This window comes from Nuphar pumila, chromosome 15, assembly GCF_984573655.1.
Source record: "Nuphar pumila chromosome 15, dmNupPumi1.hap1.1, whole genome shotgun sequence".
NCBI lineage: Eukaryota > Viridiplantae > Streptophyta > Magnoliopsida > Nymphaeales > Nymphaeaceae > Nuphar > Nuphar pumila.
The window spans coordinates 30,494,310-30,513,585 of record NC_143263.1 but is presented as its reverse complement, the minus strand read 5'-3'; the positions used below and the strand labels follow the sequence as shown (position 1 = coordinate 30,513,585).

General features: G+C 37.2%; 1 protein-coding gene across 1 annotated transcript; it reads right to left on the bottom strand.

The window, feature by feature from the left end:
* Positions 1-1,788: 1,788 nt before the first annotated feature.
* LOC149814995 (profilin-3-like) lies at positions 1,789-18,634 on the bottom strand. Its single transcript, XM_089989191.1, has 3 exons — positions 18,406-18,634; positions 17,732-17,869; positions 1,789-2,205 (listed from the first exon to the last, which is right to left on the bottom strand). Exons 1-3 carry the CDS (start codon positions 18,526-18,528, stop codon positions 2,071-2,073), a joined length of 396 nt encoding a protein of 131 aa, XP_089845317.1. The 5' UTR covers positions 18,529-18,634; the 3' UTR covers positions 1,789-2,070.
* Positions 18,635-19,276: the final 642 nt, after the last annotated feature.

Genomic DNA, 19,276 nt, shown 5'->3' with positions numbered 1-19,276 from the left:
AAATCTGAATTGGATCTTAATTTAAGGATTTGTATTAGAAATAAAGTGTCATATATGGATGGACGATCCAAACAAAGCTGATTCATTTGCACCCCTACCGGGGACATTGCCCATCAAAACTAGACCAGACTTATCCATTCTGGATTTATTCTACGGTGGTTAAATGGTCAGATTCGGGTCAGATATCACCAATATCAGATCAGACTAATTAGATATTTGGCTAAATGGGTTCAGATTCAAATGAAGAAAAGCTCATACTGAATCTGATCTCTTTTACATGCAATCAAATTCAGATATCCGTTAGATTCGGTAGCAAAAATAGAAACCATACTTCAATCCAATTGTATTCCGATAAGGGGTTAGGCGGACCTCTACCAGAACAACAGCCGCCCCATGTGGCAGAGGGATTCGATGCTGGACCTTCAGCCTGACACAGGACCCCGCTTACCACATGGGATACCATCTTAGTGTTTCTTAAAATTTTATCATATGTATAAATATATATTAAATGTATAATATAAATGAGCCTACGTGAGCCATGCTAAGCTGAGCTTTTCCTGTCCGTATCAAAAGAGAATACCTAAACGAGCTGGATCGTAGCTCAGCTTGCCAAGCCCAATTTCTGAGCCGAACAGCGAGTTGTTCATCTCGTTTCTCAGCCCTATTTTTCTTGCTATGGAAAGTTGCACATAATGCCTATAGATGGTGAACGACTAGAACTTCAATTAGAACTTGTTTAGTGAGTCATTCAAGCTAATCAAAGATTGACTTATCATGGATAGTAAAGTTGAGGCATTTGATAAGCTCTATAAATAAATTTTTACTTGTTTCATTTGTAATATGAAACTCGGGATATTTCCCTCTTTAAGCATGTAGCTGGATCAGAATCTAAGCGATAAGTGGTAAAACAATATCATATTTTCTCATATATTCAAGTGCTTTTCCCTCCTTTTTTTTTTTTAATTAGTAGCCAATTTGATTATGTAGCATGGATCATGCAGATTCAAGGGCTCGACCCAAGAGGCAATAACTAGGTGAAAAGATCAGGTGCAATATGATTGCACAAATATTTGTTCATTAAGCACCTGATCACCCTCCATCTCGGGGATAGGCCTATCAGTTGTGGGGCCCAAGGCCTGATGGAGGGCGATCAAGCGCTTAATGCATAAAATTTGTGTCATGTGATTGCACCTTATCCAGACTCAATAACTAGTCTCACCATGTCTGTGTTGACCAATATTGTAAGTGGACCTACATCACGATGTGAATCCGGTCTCTAAGCACGAGTTAGAGATAACTAGAGTATATGGATGAAGGTCATGGCTAGATAGCACATGAGTCTAGGCTTGAGAATGAAAAGATTCAAACACATGATTTCAGAAAAAGCACACTAACAAGAAACAAGATTTATGCGGTTGTCTATATGTATTGACAACTCTCTTGCGGACATTCACCATGAATTTAGGACAGGTCTGTAAAAGGAGATAAAACATGTGAGTTCTGAATGAAATGAGAAAGCAGAATCTTTCCATGCACTTCCAAACAATTAAAAAAAACATACGAAAAGATTTCATATTTCTATACAAATTAACCAGCAGTACATGTGAAAATTTCTTGAGAGAAAGATCTAGTCTCATACGATGTTTGTTTTTGTTTGAAAGCTATAGCATGGCATTTGACTATCTCAGCAGAGCCAACCAATTACACAAACCAAATTAACGATGGTATTGAATTCTTCAACAATAAAGTATGAAAGCAAATAGCCTCAAACTACACAAGCATGATCCGTGCACAATTAAAAGCTTCTATAACATTTCCCCCACTAAAAGAAATATCTGGATCACAAACAAGATACACAAACTGCAGAAAGTATGGAATAGAAAAAACATATCATACCACTGCACACCAAAAGAGAAAAGAAAAATAATCAAACCATGTCCCACCACGACCCTATAAAGCCGGCATATAATTATTCATTGAAGCCAACTCCACTGTCAGGAAGATGCAAAGCTTATACAAGAAAAGATCAAAGCCCCACAAAGAAAAAGGAATTCAGGCCCAATGAAAAAGCTAGAAACCCTGTTCAATGAGATAATCACCAAGCCTTTCAACGATCATGTTGCACTGCCCAGGGGTCATTGGCTCATCATAGATTCCAATGATCAAAGCCAGGTTGGTTTTCTTCACAGTAACTCCGCCAGACCCCTGCAATTATGTATAGTGAGAAATATATTAAAGTAAAGCAGCAGACCTGAATAATGAGAAGGTGAAACCCACCCGAAAGGATGCAATTTCTTCATGCTAAATATTTTGGTCCAAAGAGAATGGCTTGCTTAGATCCAATTGAAGCATCTTATAACAAGCTAAAAATGTCAAAACATGAGGCAGGACAGTGATCATGTAGACTAATACCAATAAATGGTGAAACTTGACCGTAGAAATATTACTCATAATTCTTACAACAGACTATATAGTAACCCGAAATGGATCACAGAAGGGGAGTTTTGGTACTCCACATAGGTGAACAGAAGTATATACCATGTGAAAGGAGCATTTCCAGCCTCTTTCTCCCATTGTTTCAGAGAGAAATAGTGCAATAATCACAAGGCACGGATTGGAGTTCCAGGCTTTACAAATATATCTTAGGAATTTTACAAACATCCTAACGTGGAATCTTTGATGATAGATCTGACTTAAGAGCATGTTTGCATTTCTAAAAGTACCTTTACAAACAAGAAAAATAAGTTTTCCATGCATCAGCAAACATAGGAAGCTTAAAACCATGTCTCCACTTTATCTCACATGTTACTAGGTAAATTTTGTCACAAATTTTCTCCACTTAAGGACCCATCAGCATGGCACCTCACATGTTCCCTTTAGAACATGGAAAGGTGGCACCACTTCAATAGGAAACAAGCCACCCACCACCCATAGAAACAAAGTGAAATGGGAGGAAGAAGCCTGGACTTTGCTTCTGCAGAGGGCGTCTCTACACACCATTCTGTACATAGCCTCTTGAGCTATGCAAAAAGGCCATAAAGAATAGAAGGCATGTTTCAACTGTATGGACTATGCAAATATAGCATACAAAAAGCTCAGATTTGCATCCACCACCTGTGATGTATCCTTGTTCTGAGCTTTAAATCCCTTTGCTGAGATGCCCCAAGTGTAATGAAGTATGCGGAAATGTAATACAAGAAAGCTAATGCATTCACAATGTCCAATAACGGACACACACAAAGGCAATGAGGGATAGTAAAGAAGTCCATTAAGGGACAATACAAAAAGGGTTTAAAAGGCTATACACATAAATAAAGTAAAGAGCCTTATTGAATGAGAGCTCAAAAGCTTTAGAATACAAGGAGAGAACACCCCTATTTATACACAAAAAGAGGGAGGAAAAAGGGAGCCATTGGGGGCTCCCACATGTTGTCGGTCATAAATACCGTTGGGGGATCTCAACAACTATAATATGGGACCCCCAATGCATATTAAATAATTAAAAAAAGGATAAAAGATAAAAGATAAAAATAAACTACTTATTAAAATAGTTGTTTCCAGAAACAATTATGTAAAATGACCAAAATACCCCTATCAGGTATTGTATATATATATATATATATATATATATATATATATATATATATATATATATATAAAACACCCCCTTAAACTTTACGGAGAGATAGATTGAAAGTTTGCTATGAAAAAAAATAAAACGGAGAGCAGAAAGAGCTTTAATGAATAAGTCTGCCAACTGATACTCTGATGTGACATATGACAAGGTAATCGTTCATCTCAAATATTCATCACGTACATAGTAGCAATCAATTTCTATATGCTTGGTACGCTGTGATTGCTGGTAATGTAAATTGTACTTTTGTTATCGCAACATAGTTTTGAAAGATCGGAGATGTCAACACCCATATCTTTGAGAAGACCTCGTAACCAAACGAGTTTCATAATGGTAGTTATCATAGCCCAGTATTCAGCTTCAGTAGAGGATAGTGAGACTTTCTGTTGCTTCTTGCATCTCCAGGCAATCAGACAATCTCTTAAAAAGATATAAAAACCAGTAGTTGAGATTCTATCATTAGGGTTTTCTCCCCAATCAGCATCAATATAAGCAAGTAAATTTAATGAAGATGATAAAGATAAAAATAACCCTTTTGTAATGGTATTCTTGAGGTATCTGACAATTCTTAGCACAACACGTATGTGAACAGTTGTAGGAGCATGCTGAAACTGGCTAGCAGAGTGAACGACATGAGCAATATTTGGACAGGTAATTGTCAGATAGGTGAGATAGTCAATGAGTTGTAGGGTGTGAGATCTTCTAGAAGAGTCTCGTCCTCCAGTCTTAATTTAGCATTGATCACTTCAAGAGTTTTCACCTTATTATCATCTGAAATTCCAGATTTAGTACATATATCTGCAGCAAGTTTCATTTGAGAAAATATATATCTGCGAGGAGAGTGCAACTTCAATTCTTAAAAAATATCTTAAGAATCCAAAGTCAGACATATCAAAATTATCTTTTAACATATTTTTAACATTACGAACACTGATTTGATCATTCCCTGTTATAATCATATCATCTACATAGAGTAGAAGAATAACAATACTAGTTTCTGCATTTTTTACAAGGAGAGCAGTGTCAGTATAACATGAACGAAAAACCAGACTAGTCATGACATCACTAAATTTATCACACCAAGCCTTGGGAGCCTGCTTAAGACCATACAATGCTTTTAAAAGTTTAAGAGTTTTTCTCTGTTCAATGTTAAATCCCGGCGAAGGATCCATATAGACTTCTTCATTTAGGTTTTCATTAAAAAAGACATTTTTAACATCCAATTGATATATAGGTCATTTTTTAGTTGATGCCACAACTACTAGGGTCCTAACACTAGTCCTAGCCACGAGTGCAACGGTTTCTTCATAGTCAAAACCATATTCTTGTGAGTATCCTTTAGCTACTAGTCTTGCTTTATATCGTTCCAAAGTTTCATTACTTTTAGTTTTAACTTTAAAAACCTACCAGCATCCAATAGGTTTCTTGTTAGGTGGAAGTTTAACTATTTCCTAAGTGTTAGCTTTCTTAAGAGCATCTAATTCTATATTCACGACTTTGAAATATTTTTGGCTTGATTATAATGTGCGGGCTCATGATGAGAGTGTAAAGTTATTAAGCAAGCCTCATAATTAGGTGTTAGTGTTTCATAGGACACAAACCTATTTGGTGTAATGGATTCTCCAGTATATTGTCTAAGAGAAGTTTCATCTAGAGACTCATTGTTTTGAGAAAATTTTTCTAAGGCACTAATAAGTTTATTTTGCTCACCCCAAGAATTTTTGAAAAACAGAGAGTTGCTTGGAAGAAAGGTCCTAACATGACCTAATGAGGGGAACGCCATCGCCGGATCGCTAGACTGCAACGGCTCTCTATCCATCTGACCCTGGTCGTCTACCTCTCAAACGACTCTCTCTCCGTCCCCTCTCTCTCTCTGCAACGCCATCGCCGGATTGTACCACTGGATTGCCCTTCTCTCAAGCACGGTGATAACGCCATCGGACTGCAACGGCTCTCTCTCTGTCTCCTCTCTCGTTGCAACGCCATCGCCGGATCATACCGCTGGATTTCCCTTCTCTCACGCACCCCTTTTCTGCATTCTGTTCTCTATTGCCACCACCCCTCTCTCGCTGCAACGCCGTCGTTGGATCACGGTACTGCTCCCCTCTCATTGCAGTGCCGTCGCCAGACTACCCCTCTCTCACCCACCCCTTCTCTGCATTCTGTTCCCTATCGCCATTGCCCCTCTCTCACCCATCGGACTGCCCTTTCTCTGCATCCCGAAGGCTCCTTGACTGACCTTGGCCGTCTCCCTCTCGCTGCAATTCCCGTCGCCGAACCGCCCCTGCGGCCAGCTGGCTTCATCACCGGGTCGATTGCTTTCTCCCGCTCCCCGATACGAGACTCTCTCTCTCTCTCTCTCTCTCTCTCAGGAAGCTCGTCGGAACCTAGGTCGCCGGAGGTAGACGAAGCTCCCACTGCACATCTATCTCTCCCTCTCTCAGCGGCAGGGAGGGGGTTTTCACGCTTTGGGAGATCCGACACGGGCGACGGAGGAAGCCCTCATCGATGAGCGACGATTCACGGTATTTTTTACGTACTTCCGCCAAATTCTCCTTTTGTTGGCATTTTCATGTCGTATAAAAAAAAATTTGCTTTTTTTATCCTGTGCATAACTGTTTAGTTATACACTGTCTGTCCCAAGCCCGGATAACGGAAGAGGGTTGCGGTAAGTCAGTGACAGCCAGCGTAAAAACTTAGTCACACCCTATGAATATGAACCAATATGCAAATTTCGTTAGGGCGTTCCCTACTAAGCGACGCTTTGTACTCTATAGGACCGAAGGCAGTGATAAGTGGGCAAGGGTAGCTAGGACTTTGCCCAGAAGCGATGCGTCAAACCGGCGCCCGGGGGTGGGGTCAAATAGGCAAGGGTTCCTGCACTTTGTTGGATGGGTGAGGGTAAAAAAGATAGTTCAAGACCATACAATTAGGTTAGCCACTTGGAACATAGGGTCTTTAACTAGTAAGTTGGTAGAGTTAGGAGGTGTTATGTGTAGGAGAAAGATTGATATTTTATGTTTCCAAGAGACCAAATGGGTAGGTGAAAAAGCAAAAGTGATACAACCTTGGGGATATAAGATTTGGTATACAAGAATACATAGGAATATGAATGGAGTTGGGATTGTTATTAGTAGTGAGTTTATAGATAATGTAGTTGAGATATGTAGGAAGGGAGATAGGATTATACTTATTAGATTAGTAGTAGGTACGGATATTATTAATTTTATTAGTGTTTATGCACCTCAAATCGGTTTAGACGATTCCATTAAGCGTCAATTTTGGGAAGATTTAGACGGAGTAGTACAAGGGATATCTCATGGAGAAAAGATTTTCATCGACGGAGACCTTAATGGGCATGTAGGCATTAGTAGAGATGGATTTGAGAGTATCCATGGAGGCTATGGTATAGGAGAAAGAAACGAAATAGGAGAAAGGATTTTAGATTTTGGTTTGTCCTATGATTTGATCTTAGCCAACACGTGGTTTAGGAAGAGGGAGTCTCACCTAGTAACGTTTAAAAGTGGGGTTAATAAGACTCAGATAGATTTTTTCCTACTCAGAAAGAGAGATAGGGGTTGTTGCATCGATTGTAAGGTTATACCAGGAGAAAGTGAAGCTACACAACATAGAGTCTTAATTTTAGATCTTAAAATTAGAAAATGCCACAAAAGGGATAGACATAGGATAGATCCTAGAATTAAGTGGTGGGCACTGAAAGGAGCTAAACAAGGAATGTTTGTAGAACGGGTAGCTAAGGAAGCTAATTGGTGTCTCGAGGAGGATGCAGAATCAATGTGGTATAAGATAGCGGGTTGCATGCAAAAGGTGGCGAAGAAGGTTTTGGGTGAGTCTAAAGGCAGTGCACCGCTAGGTAAGGATACATCATGGTGGAACGAAGATATCAAACTAGCTATTAAGGTTAAAAGAGAGTGTTATAGAAATCTCAGTAAGAGTCGTGATAATGAGAATTTGGAGAAGTATATGGTAGCAAAGAAGGAACCTAAAAAAGTAGTTCGAAACGCGAGGGATAAGGTATATAAGGAGGTCTATGACAAGTTGGATACCAAGGAGGGCGAAAATGATATTTATAAGCTTGCAAAGATGAGAGATATGAAATCGAGGGATTTGGGTATGGTTAGATGTATCAAAGATAAAACACAAAGGGTTTTAGTTAAAGATGAGGAGATTAAGGAGAGATGAAAAGATTATTTTGATAAGCTGTTTAATGGAAGGCATGCCCAGGATCTTGGCGACTTCTCCATTCCTTTACATGAAATGAATCGTAACTTCATGCGCAAGATTCAAAAGAAAGAAATTGCAGAGGCTTTGAAGAAAATGCAATCCAGAAAAGCAGTTGGCCCGGATGGTATACCTATCGAGGCTGAGAAATGCTTGGGGGAGAAAGGTTTAGTATGGTTGGCAAATCTTTTTAACAAGATTTGGCGGACAAATAAGATGCCTAATGAGTGGAGGAAGAGTACTTTGGTGCCTCTCTATAAGAATAAGGGTGATATACAAGATTGCGCAAACTATCGTGGTATAAAACTCATGAGTCATGCTATGAAACTTTGGGAGAGGGTGATTGAGTATAGGTTGAGGAAGGTTGTTATGATATCGGAGAATCAATTTGATTTTATGCCTGGAAGATCAACTATGGAAGCTATACATCTTTTTAGACAACTTACTGAGAGATATAGAGAGGGGAACAAAGATTTGCATATGGTTTTTATTGATTTGGAGAAGGCATACGATAGAGTACCTAGGGATGTTCACTGGTAGACAATGATGAAGAAAGGTATCTCTCTCAAGTACATTAGTATAATTAAAGATATGTACGAAGGAGTAGTAACCAATGTCTGCACTTGTGGAGGGGTGACAACCAACTTACTTATAACGGTTGGGTTACATCAAGGATCTGCATTAAGCCATTTCCTTTTTGCTATAGTGATAGATGAACTTACAAGATCAATTCAAGAAAATATGTCGTGGTGTATGTTGTTTGCTGATGATATTGTTTTGATTGATGAGTCTAGAGCTGGGCTTAATGCTAAGTTAGAATTATGGAGGTAGACTTTGGAAGCAAGAGGTTTTACGTTGAGTAAGAGTAAGACATAATATATGGAATGTCGGTTTAGTAAGCAACGAAGTAGTGACGAGAGTTTAGTGAAGCTTGGTGAGCAACAAATAGCGGTGGATGACTGTTTCAAATATTTGGGATCTATCATTCAAAAGAATGGAAAAATTGATGGTGATGTAAATCATAGGATTAAAGTTGGGTGGATGAAATGGAAAAGTGCAACTTGAGTGTTGTGCGATCGTAGAATGCCATTGCGGTTGAAGGGAAAGTTTTATAGGACGACAATCAGACCCGCTTTACTTTATGGTACGGAATGTTGGGCTGCCAAGAGACATCATTTGCAAAAAATGAGTGTAACTAAGATGCATATTTTTCGATGGATGTGTGGAAATACACTAAAAGATAAGATTCGAAACGAGGAAATACGTAAGAAGGTAGGCATTGCATCCATTGAAAATAAGATGAGTGAGAATCGTTTACGATGGATTGGGCATATTCGGCGAAGGCCTAATGATGCTCCGGTTAGAAAGATGGAGAAATGGGAAAATCTATTAGCTAAAAGAGGTCGGGGTAGGCCTAAGAAGACTTGGATGAAGATGATAAGAAAGGATATGAATGCTTTGAACCTCACCGAGGACATGACATTGGATAAAAATGATTGGAGGAGAAGGATTCATATGGAAGACCCAAAATGATTTTCTTTTTGGTTCATATCGCCAACCCCAATTGTTTGGGATGAAGGCGTTGTTGTTTGCTCACCCCGAGTATAAACTTGAAGGTTTTTAGAATTATCAATAATGTCATCACTACTTGGTGATGTTTCAATATTAGAGTTTTCATGATGTGTCATCTATGATTTCAAAATGATTCAATGAATCATCTCACTAGAACGCATATCTTTCATTGGAGAAAGATCATACAAAAACATGTAGTCAAATTCATCTTTCTTATCAAGATTTTCAAAACCATTTTTATCTTCTAAGAATGTCACATCTTTGGAAACATAAAGTTTGTTATTTTTTAAATCAAAGCATCTATATCATTTTTTATTTTCACTGTATCTAAGGAAAACACACGCAATTGCTTTTGGAGACAACTCATCTCTTTTGTATAAAAGTACAAAGCATTTGCAATCGAAAATGCATAAACGATTTAAGTCGGGTGCCATGTTGAGAAGTTTTTCAGAAAGAGAGCTATTTTTCAAAGTGGATGATGGCATATGATTTATTAAATAGGTGAAAGTTAAAACGACTTCGACCTAAAAAATTTTTAGGATATTTTTAGAAATAAGCAATGTTCTAGCGGTTTCTACAATATACCTATGTTTTCTTTCTGCTAGCATGTTTTGTTAAGGTGTTCTAGGACACGATCTTTGATAACAAATTCTATTTTTTTTAGATAATTTTGAAAATCATTAGATAGATATTCTCCACCCGAATCGGATCTAAAAATAGATATATTACTTTAAAATTGATTTTTAACTTTTATACAAAACTCTTTGAAAAGGAGAAAACTTTCGATTTAAAATTAAGAAAATAGATTCATACATGCCTATTAAAGTCATCAATGAATATTACATAATATGAATAACCACCCTTAAACAAAACCGGAGATGGACACTATATATTCGAGTGCACCAATTCAAAAGGTCTTGTTGAAACAAACGTTCTAGTCGGAAATTTAATATATTTCATTTTTCCAAGAATACAATCTTTACAATTCATATCTTTTTCTTTACAAAATTTGTTCCCAAAAGAAAAAAAAGATACATTTTTTAGTAGCTTGGATGTCCAAGTCTTTTATGCCGAATTTCAATGCTCGTCTTGGAGATAGGTACAAAAGGAGTTGGAAGGAGGAGTCAAATAATCCATAGAGAAAAGGTCTCCCTTCCTATGGCCTTGCCCAATCCGCTTCTCAGATTGGAGATCTTGCATAAAGCATCCATTAGATGAGAAAGATATTCCGCATCCATGGTCGACAATCTGAGAAACCGAAAAAAGATTTAAGTTTAGTTTTGGAACAACTTTAACCTTTGGGACAAAAAAGCTTTTGAATTTTTTTTGGATTTAGTGTTCATATACTTTTTATTTTTAAAAGGTTCCATCGGCCGTAGAGACACAAGATATTTTTGAATCGGTGCATACATCAGTTAAAGCATTTTCATGGAGTCATATGAAAGGATGCTCCCGAATCTAAAATCCAAGAATATGTATCAGGTGGTGATATAAAGGCAATGGCGGCACCCGATGTAGAAGAAGTAACTTTGAGGATTTGTTGAAGAGCCATAGAAATTTGTCAAGTGTATTTTTAAGATCTCCACTCTTGCCTTCATCTTCCTTTTTTGATAGTTGATTCTTCAATGGAAGCAACCTTATACTTGAAAGTTTCATTCAATTTTGGGCAAGCGGGTTTAATGTGACCCGACTCATTACAATGATGACAAACGATCATCTTTCTACCTCCACCATAGTTATTATTGTTGGTATAAGTACCTTGCCTCCCAAAATGTGGAGGCTTATATGTTTTAACATTGTTGTCGGGTTTAGATACGGCTAAGACATCATCAACACTCATGTCAAGCCGAGTTTCTTCTTGAATAATTTCGGCAATGACACCCTCCAAAGGAGGAAGAGTGGATCTATGTAAAAGGGAGGATCTGTAACGCCCCCAAAATTTTAACGTTAATTATTGTTCAAATATTAAAATTTCGAGACCAATATTTTTTTTATAAGTATAAGTAAATCAGATCTTATAATGTGAAAACAATTTTTAAAAACGGTTAAGACTTTGGGCGGGGTTAAACTAAATATAATAATCAAATCAAAATGTATAGGATATACACATTTCAAACCACGTACAATATAAAACTGAAATATAAAAAGTTGTAATTTTATTTCAAATCAGAGTATTAAAACAATAATTCAGTCTCTACATGATCAAGTACTTAAAACGAAAAGATCATGTCTACCAAGATCGCAAGGTAAAAGTAGACCCTCAAGGATACAGCTCGACTAGTCCTTCGAGCTAACTACTCATCATACTTTACCTGCATTACCTGTCCCCCATAAAAGGGAGTCAAACTCGCTAAAGTCGGTTAAGGCAACACAAACTCAAACTTAAAAAAATATATCAAGCATTTAAAGGTAAAGACATAATATATTATTCATCAATCGTCAAGTGATAACAACGTCCTATGAGTCATTCATTTCAAACATTCAAACATAAATCATTTAAAAACATTTCATCACTTAATATTTTATTCAACCATAACTCACATAATAAAGCATAATCTATATGCAATAAGTCATACAAGTCATCGCATATATATATAAGACATTCAGATCATTGCATCATTTTCATATGCATTCATAATTCTTATCAAGAATAAGTCAAATCAGATTTGACCATTCTAGCATGAAACACACGCACATACCTTCTAAGTAATTTAGTTAAATATTCATGATAAACATCAATCATGATACATAGGTGTGATATATTCACTCAGAAAATCATAATGCAATCATTTGCAATAAAACTATGTAAGTGAAATATATCGTTCACCTAATAAGTCAAAACTAGTAATTTATAAATGTGACGTGTCATTCACCTGTATACTAACATAAATATCACAATCATAACCTCATATCAAGATCCAAAATCAATAAGGATCTGACTCTCACATCTGAGTTCAGTATATAATCATGCTACATAAGAAAAGTCAAATCTATAAATTCATAACTAGTTGTCCCAATCAACTTAGAAGATCATCACAATACATCATAACATTTCATTTAATCATATAAATATTCGCAATATTCACACCGGATCGCTTGGTCTCGGAATGTACAACCTCACAAGGAGTTACCGCCCTAGACGGATGGTCTGCCTGGTCTTGAACAATGCACTTCCTCAAAGGAATATATCGTCTTCGCGGGCTAGCCGCTCTTGCACAATGCACTTTCTCACAATAACTTATCGCTCTAGCCGGATTACCTGATTTTGTCATACACACACTTACAGAGAATCCTTTGAGAACAGTTCCTCAACGGGTACCATATCGAGTGAAAACTATTGTGATACATGCATCAGGTCGATAGCCACCAACACAGGCACAAGCATGTATACAATCAATATGCATCACATCATATAGCACTTCATATAGCACTTAAATTATAAAATCACGCATTTAACCAATAAAGTTTCATGAATCATAGTTCACTTTTGAACTTAAACATTTATCGCATGCATTCATAATTTCATATCACGTGGCATTTAAATTATATCATACATAAGCATATTATCCTAAGCATCATATCATCGCCACAAGAAAGATTGCATTTTGTAAATTAAACCTCGAAGCATGCATAAACAAAACATGAGTTCTATGCATACATACGTGAACAAACATATTTCATAATACAAAGCAACTAAACCTCAACATATGTAACTCCTACGTAGTTCGAGTTATGCACACAAGTCATATATGCATTGTTTCACCACATGAATCAATGTGCAAACCAAGCATTTCATGCATAATTTGTCTCACATATAGTATATATATAGCATTCACACAAATCATGGTTCGTTCATGAGAGCACAGGACGTATCAGTCAATGTATAACGATATTTGCATAATCCTATCATGAACATGATTCTATCGCTCATGCTTTCATGTATGATTACACAATTATTATTTCACACTAGCATTCAATATGGTTATGTCAAATTCATCAATTTGTGCAACATTCATTCACACAAATGCACGCTCAAACATGTACCTGCAACAAACACACTTCATATTCCGCTATCTAAAATCATGATGAGCATGATCTCCGAACTACGACAAAAAAATCACTTTTATTCTCATACATTCAAATCATGCTCAGCATGATCTCCGAACTACCATCACAACAGTCCTAGATATCCACAACTAAGTGGTGTGTGTGAGCAAGAAAGTGTTGCATACAATACAAATAAATTTATTGGGTGATGCATTTGCACCACGTATTTACCATGAGCATTTGCTTGATTTGCATTTTGCATTGCATTGCATTCAATGCACATTGGCTTATAGCTATTTTGATACTTAGCGTAAGTATCACATTTTTAGTATATCCTGCACTCAAATCAGCTAAACATGTAGGCAACCGTAGCACCCTTAGATATCCACAACTACGTGCGGTGTGTGCACATAACTTGTACTTGCAAATCAGTGAAGTATTTAACACAACATCATGCTTACGCAATTAGTGCCTAAACAACCTCTCTACAAGTTCAGTTAAGGAAGCTTACTTTAATAATGTGAAGAACAACAAAACGAAATCCAAAAGACGACCGCTCAAGCAACGATGCACCGAACACTTGGTGCGCGATAAAAAATGCCAAAAACTCTAAAAACATGAAATCCCCAAAAACCTAGAAAGATAGGATGGACCACCAATAAATATTAACTGTTAAACAAAAAAATGCTACATACACCAACATCTTCATCTCACCAAATTTGGTTACTGCAAAGATTAAGTATTTTAAATACTTTTGATTAAAATGACCAAAATGACTCTTGGTTAAAAATTAAGATTTTTAACTTTCTAAATTCATCGAGTAAATTCTAAAATTCAATGATATCACACCAATATTTTACAGAACTCTTAAAAACATATTTTTGATCAGAAGTAACATAATTGATTGTTAAATATCTGAAATAGTTTTAAAAATACCAATTTTACCCTTGTTGGTCAGAAATGAGCAATTGAGCATTTAAACATCAATAAATGAGATTTAAACGATAGAAACGCATTTCTAACTCGAAGATAAAGATGAATTTTTTATTTATTATTAATATTCAAAATTTACAGGTTTTACAAGATCTAACTTGTTCAAACTCAGGATAAAACCCAAACAGAAATTGAAAACACCTTTCTTGTTCCATTTGTTTTTGCCTAAGATCCACATCCTCTGGCAACCCACTTAGGTTCTAAGAGTGCTAATTCATCCCATAGAGGATTTAAAGCACTATAGTAATCTTGAATGCTTAAATCACCTTCTTTGGTGGTTCTCACCTTTTTTTGCAAAAACTATAGTCTTGCAAGATCTTTTTGGGTATACATACCCTTCATAAAAAACCAAGCTTCATTGGCTTTACGAAATTTGGCAATGTTAGCACATACCTTGAGTTATACATTGTTCATGAATCATGCAAGGATCTTTGCATGATTTCTCTCCCAATCTTTCATCCTTTTTTTATGTTCTTCAATGGCCTTGAGGCGAGGATCTTCCTCAATAACTTTCTCTTGACCTCCTTCAATCTTGGTAAGCTTTAGTTGAGGTTCGAGAATAAAACCCATTATATAACCCCAAAATTTTTTTCCTTTGAGATTATTTCCAATTGCGGACGCCCACATCATGTAATTCTTGCCATTGAGCTTAAATGAGAGATCAATCTTGGATTCCATTGTACAGACAAAAGAGGAGAGAGAGCATTGTCACAACTTCAACTCCAAGAACAGTATGGCTCTGATACCATGTAACGAAGTATACGAAAATGTAATACAAGAATGCTAATGCATTCACAATGTCCAATAATGGACAAGCACAAAGGCACAAGAGAGGGATAGTAAATAAGTCCATTAAGGGACAATACAAAAAGCCTTTAAAAGGCTATACACATAAAAAAGTAAAGAGCTTTATTGAATGAGAGCTCAAAAGCTTTAGAATACAAGGGGAGAACACCCCCATTTATACACAAAGAGGGACGCAAAAGGGAGCCACTGGGGGCTCCCACATGTTGTCATTGGGAGTCCCAACGACTATAATGTGGGACCCCCAATGCATATTAAATAATAAAAAGAAAAAAAAGATAAAAGATAAAAATAAACTGCCTATTAAAATAGTTGTTTCTAGAAACAACTATGTAAAATGACCAAAATACCCCTATTGGGTATATATATATATATATATATAACACCAAGATACTTTACCATGCTTTGGCATTTCCCAAACATCATGAAGTACACTAGCATGTTGAGACTTAAATAAAGCTGGAACTTAAGCTGTCATCAAATGAAATCGTTGCTTTTCTGCAGCAGTATGATGCACATGCACAAACGACCAAGATTTATGCACAGCCAGCAGGTAAGAAGATGCACGTATAAGCTCAGAACCCACCATAGTGATGAGGATTTAAGAGAAAATTTGCTACCTCCCTCACAAAATAAGACCAGATTCTGTACTTGCTTCAAGAAGGCCCTTGAGACAGGATACACAAATTGGTGGATTCTGAGAATGCAAACAGATATGAATCACCTGGGATCCTCCCTTATGACATAGGCATCGACATGTGGGTTCCCATCACAGGAAACTCACGAGAAGTCATACTTCTACATTTAGACAATCAACTCAAAAAAATGAAGCTAAGCTTGCTGCATGTTGAGGAATTCATTCATATACACTTAAAGAATATGTCTACAAAATTAACTCAACAAACTTGTTAAAGAATTCCTTTGTACATACATGGTGCCCAAGATGGGACTAACATAAGGCACTCACCATCTACTGGATAAGATGAATAGGTTAAAGATTGATAATAATAAAGAACAATCACCAACCCAGAATCTAGCACTTTGAAAACACTGACCAAGGATTCCACAATGAGGAACCTTGCTGCGATTAAAGTGCAAACTTAATTTGAGACTTGACCGAAGTCACTCACTAGGTCTTCAATTTGGGACACTAAATGTTAGATGTGCAACATTCTCAATAGTTTAGGTAATGCCAGGTCTTGGGTCACAAGAAATCTGACAAAAAGACCACTAGAACAATTATCCATGACCTTACAAAGTAATATTCAAACACAAATGATACTTCAATCATCAGCCTCCTTAACCATGTCCATGAATAAAATATGGTTGAGAAATCCTTAAATGTGTATGTGACAGATACCCATCACTTCAGTCTTTATATTACTCTTTTTTAGCAGTGTAGGAGCAAGTGCAACTTACACTAGCAAGTTCTAACAAATAACGATCAATCATTATGTTATATTAACATGCAGTGCCATGAATTTCACTAGACTTTTTCCCCGTTTGCCAAAAGTTCCTATGTGGATGGATTGCAGAAATTTCACAAAGTATTGCCCTTTCTTTGGCAAAGGGAACGACCTTGACATTTCTTAGATCTATCATATATGCATGGTGCAGCATGAAAGTAACTATAACCCTTACACATTTAAATATCTATCAGTTTCTTCAGTTCAGGTTTGAGCATATAATAAGAAAGTACTCCCGTATCTGAATCAATCAAAGTAACATTTGGATAAGCTAAATAATTTTACCATTTTTCACAACAAGGGAATCGTTGATTTCCACTTCTATATGGAAAAATTCACAACCACATCATTGATTCATTACAGAGAACGTGGGTTGTGTCATCTTTGTATTCGTAGAGACTTGGTCTAGCAAAAGATCATTTATTCAGTGTACTTTCTCTAGCCATTCAAGACCAGCCAATTGATATTCCACCAAACAATTTTGTGTGGCTGCTCTGATATATGAGAACTGACACCACCACACAAAATTGACAGAGTCCATTAGTATTTTGATCACGTGCAACAAGATTCAACCTCGGCTAAATTGGAATGAGTTGCTATAAACTTCTCAAACTGACAGAATCCACCGAATCAGAACAAGGCCCCAGATTAAGAGAGTTCACTGGATCACTTGGTCACACACGACAGGAGATCAAGCCCTGTCAAATTAAAACCGAGCTGCGTTGTACTGCTCCATAGAAATTACCAGCTGAAGAAGCATTAATGCAAACATGGGATGAAAGTTCCATAAGCAAAAGTCTACAGATTGTGGAAGTGAATCTTAGGCACCAAGCACAACATCCAAATAATCAATTTTGACAAACCAACAATCAACCATACGCATCAAATCATGTACGACCCATTCCATCATGGATTTTCAAAAGAAACCTAAGGAAGCATACTGAGATAAATAAATCTGAATAAGGCTCATCACCTTCTTGCCTCTGATGACAGCCCCAGCCTCACCTTGGATCACCATGTACTTGATGGATCCAAGGTGCAAACCAGTCGGTGCGAGCGAACCCGGTTCCGTAAAGTCATTCATAATAGCAGCAATCTCCTCAGGTTTAAACTACACAAACACCAAAATAACAACCGCCATCAAAAAATGGGTGTTATAATCTTATCGCATCGAAAAAGATCAACCTAATCAAATAACACTAACAACGTAAATCAATGAGGAACTAAAAAATCTCTATTAAAATACCTTGAAGAAATATACCAATTTCTACACCAACATATAGAAGTCCAAAAGCCACCAAATTTAGATACCCAAATTCATCAAGAGAGAATAAAAGTAAAAAAAAACTGATCAACATTATCACAGCAGAGAACAATTGATCTAACAGGGAACTAATCGAAAAAATAAGATGATCGTTCAGTACCAAAATCTAATATCCCCCAACGCAACAGAGACCCGAAATTAACAAAAGCCATTGAAAACCTCCAATTCATTTGATAATATCGACTACCAACAAAACACTATTCTACGATCTCTGATATACAGATATCAATCCAGACGAAACTATCGGATACAAATGATGGAGCGAATGATTCTCCAGATATTAAAAAAAACACCAACAAAAAACAAAAGAGTGAGAGAGAGACCTGAGGGAAGATGTCGCTCTGAGCCCAGACGCTGCCATCGTGGCCGATAATCGCGGCGGCAGTGACATGGTTGCCGTCGATATCACACATCAGATGGTCATCGACGTACGCTTGCCACGACATCCTTGCCTGTTCCCTCTCTCTTCTCTCTTCCTCTCTGTTTCTCTCTCTAGAGATGGCTTCTCTCTCTCTCTAGAAATTCTTACAGGCGGTCTAAAATCGTGAGGGAGAAGTAGGGGGAGGTGGACTTGGTATTTAATCGGATTGGATAATTGCCCCTCGAGTCCGGAAATTGATTTTTGGACAATCCCTGTAGATTCTCTCTCCTAATTTGGCAAGGTCCCGTTCTCACTGACCTCAAGCGGTCAGGCCTATGGTTGTCAACGGTTAGGACCTTGGCAAAATTGGGTGACTTAGGTGTGTCAGGACTCAAAACCGACTAACAAGTGCTGTTACCGGGTCTAGACTCGCGTCCGATTTGATCTGCCCCAACAAAACATACACGGGTCTGATTAAATATTTAATAACTAGATTTGGTCCGTATCGGCAAATCCGTGGGATTCAATCCCAATAAGGATTGTTCCCGTTCAAATTCAGCAATTAAAGAATTCGGATCTGAAAATAGGGTTTGGATATGGATCCAGCATTTCTATGGTAATTTAGTGAAAAGTTGGATTATGCTCTTATAGGGAAAGCGGAGGAATAGTGAGGCATTATACCTCATAGAAATGCAATTAGGGGTGGGTATCGGCCCAAGCCCATTTAGAGGTGAGACTATACTGTTGGATCCCCCTTGCCCGATCGCTTTTCCAAGTGGGGTGTAAGTGGGTCAGATCCAAATCAGATATCAAATCCAACAAAAGCTACTTCC

What these genes read in the sequence shown, in the direction of transcription:
- LOC149814995 (XM_089989191.1), bottom strand. Translation starts at nt 18,528, where the DNA reads ATGTCGTGGCAAGCGTACGTCGATGACCATCTGATGTGTGATATCGAC. An exon ending in AGAGCGACATCTTCCCTCAG is followed by an intron (nt 17,870 to 18,405) that starts GTCTCTCTCTCA and finishes GTGTTTGTGTAG; the next exon opens with TTTAAACCTGAGGAGATTGC. An exon ending in CTGTCATCAGAGGCAAGAAG is followed by an intron (nt 2,206 to 17,731) that starts GTGATGAGCCTT and finishes ACATAATTGCAG; the next exon opens with GGGTCTGGCGGAGTTACTGT.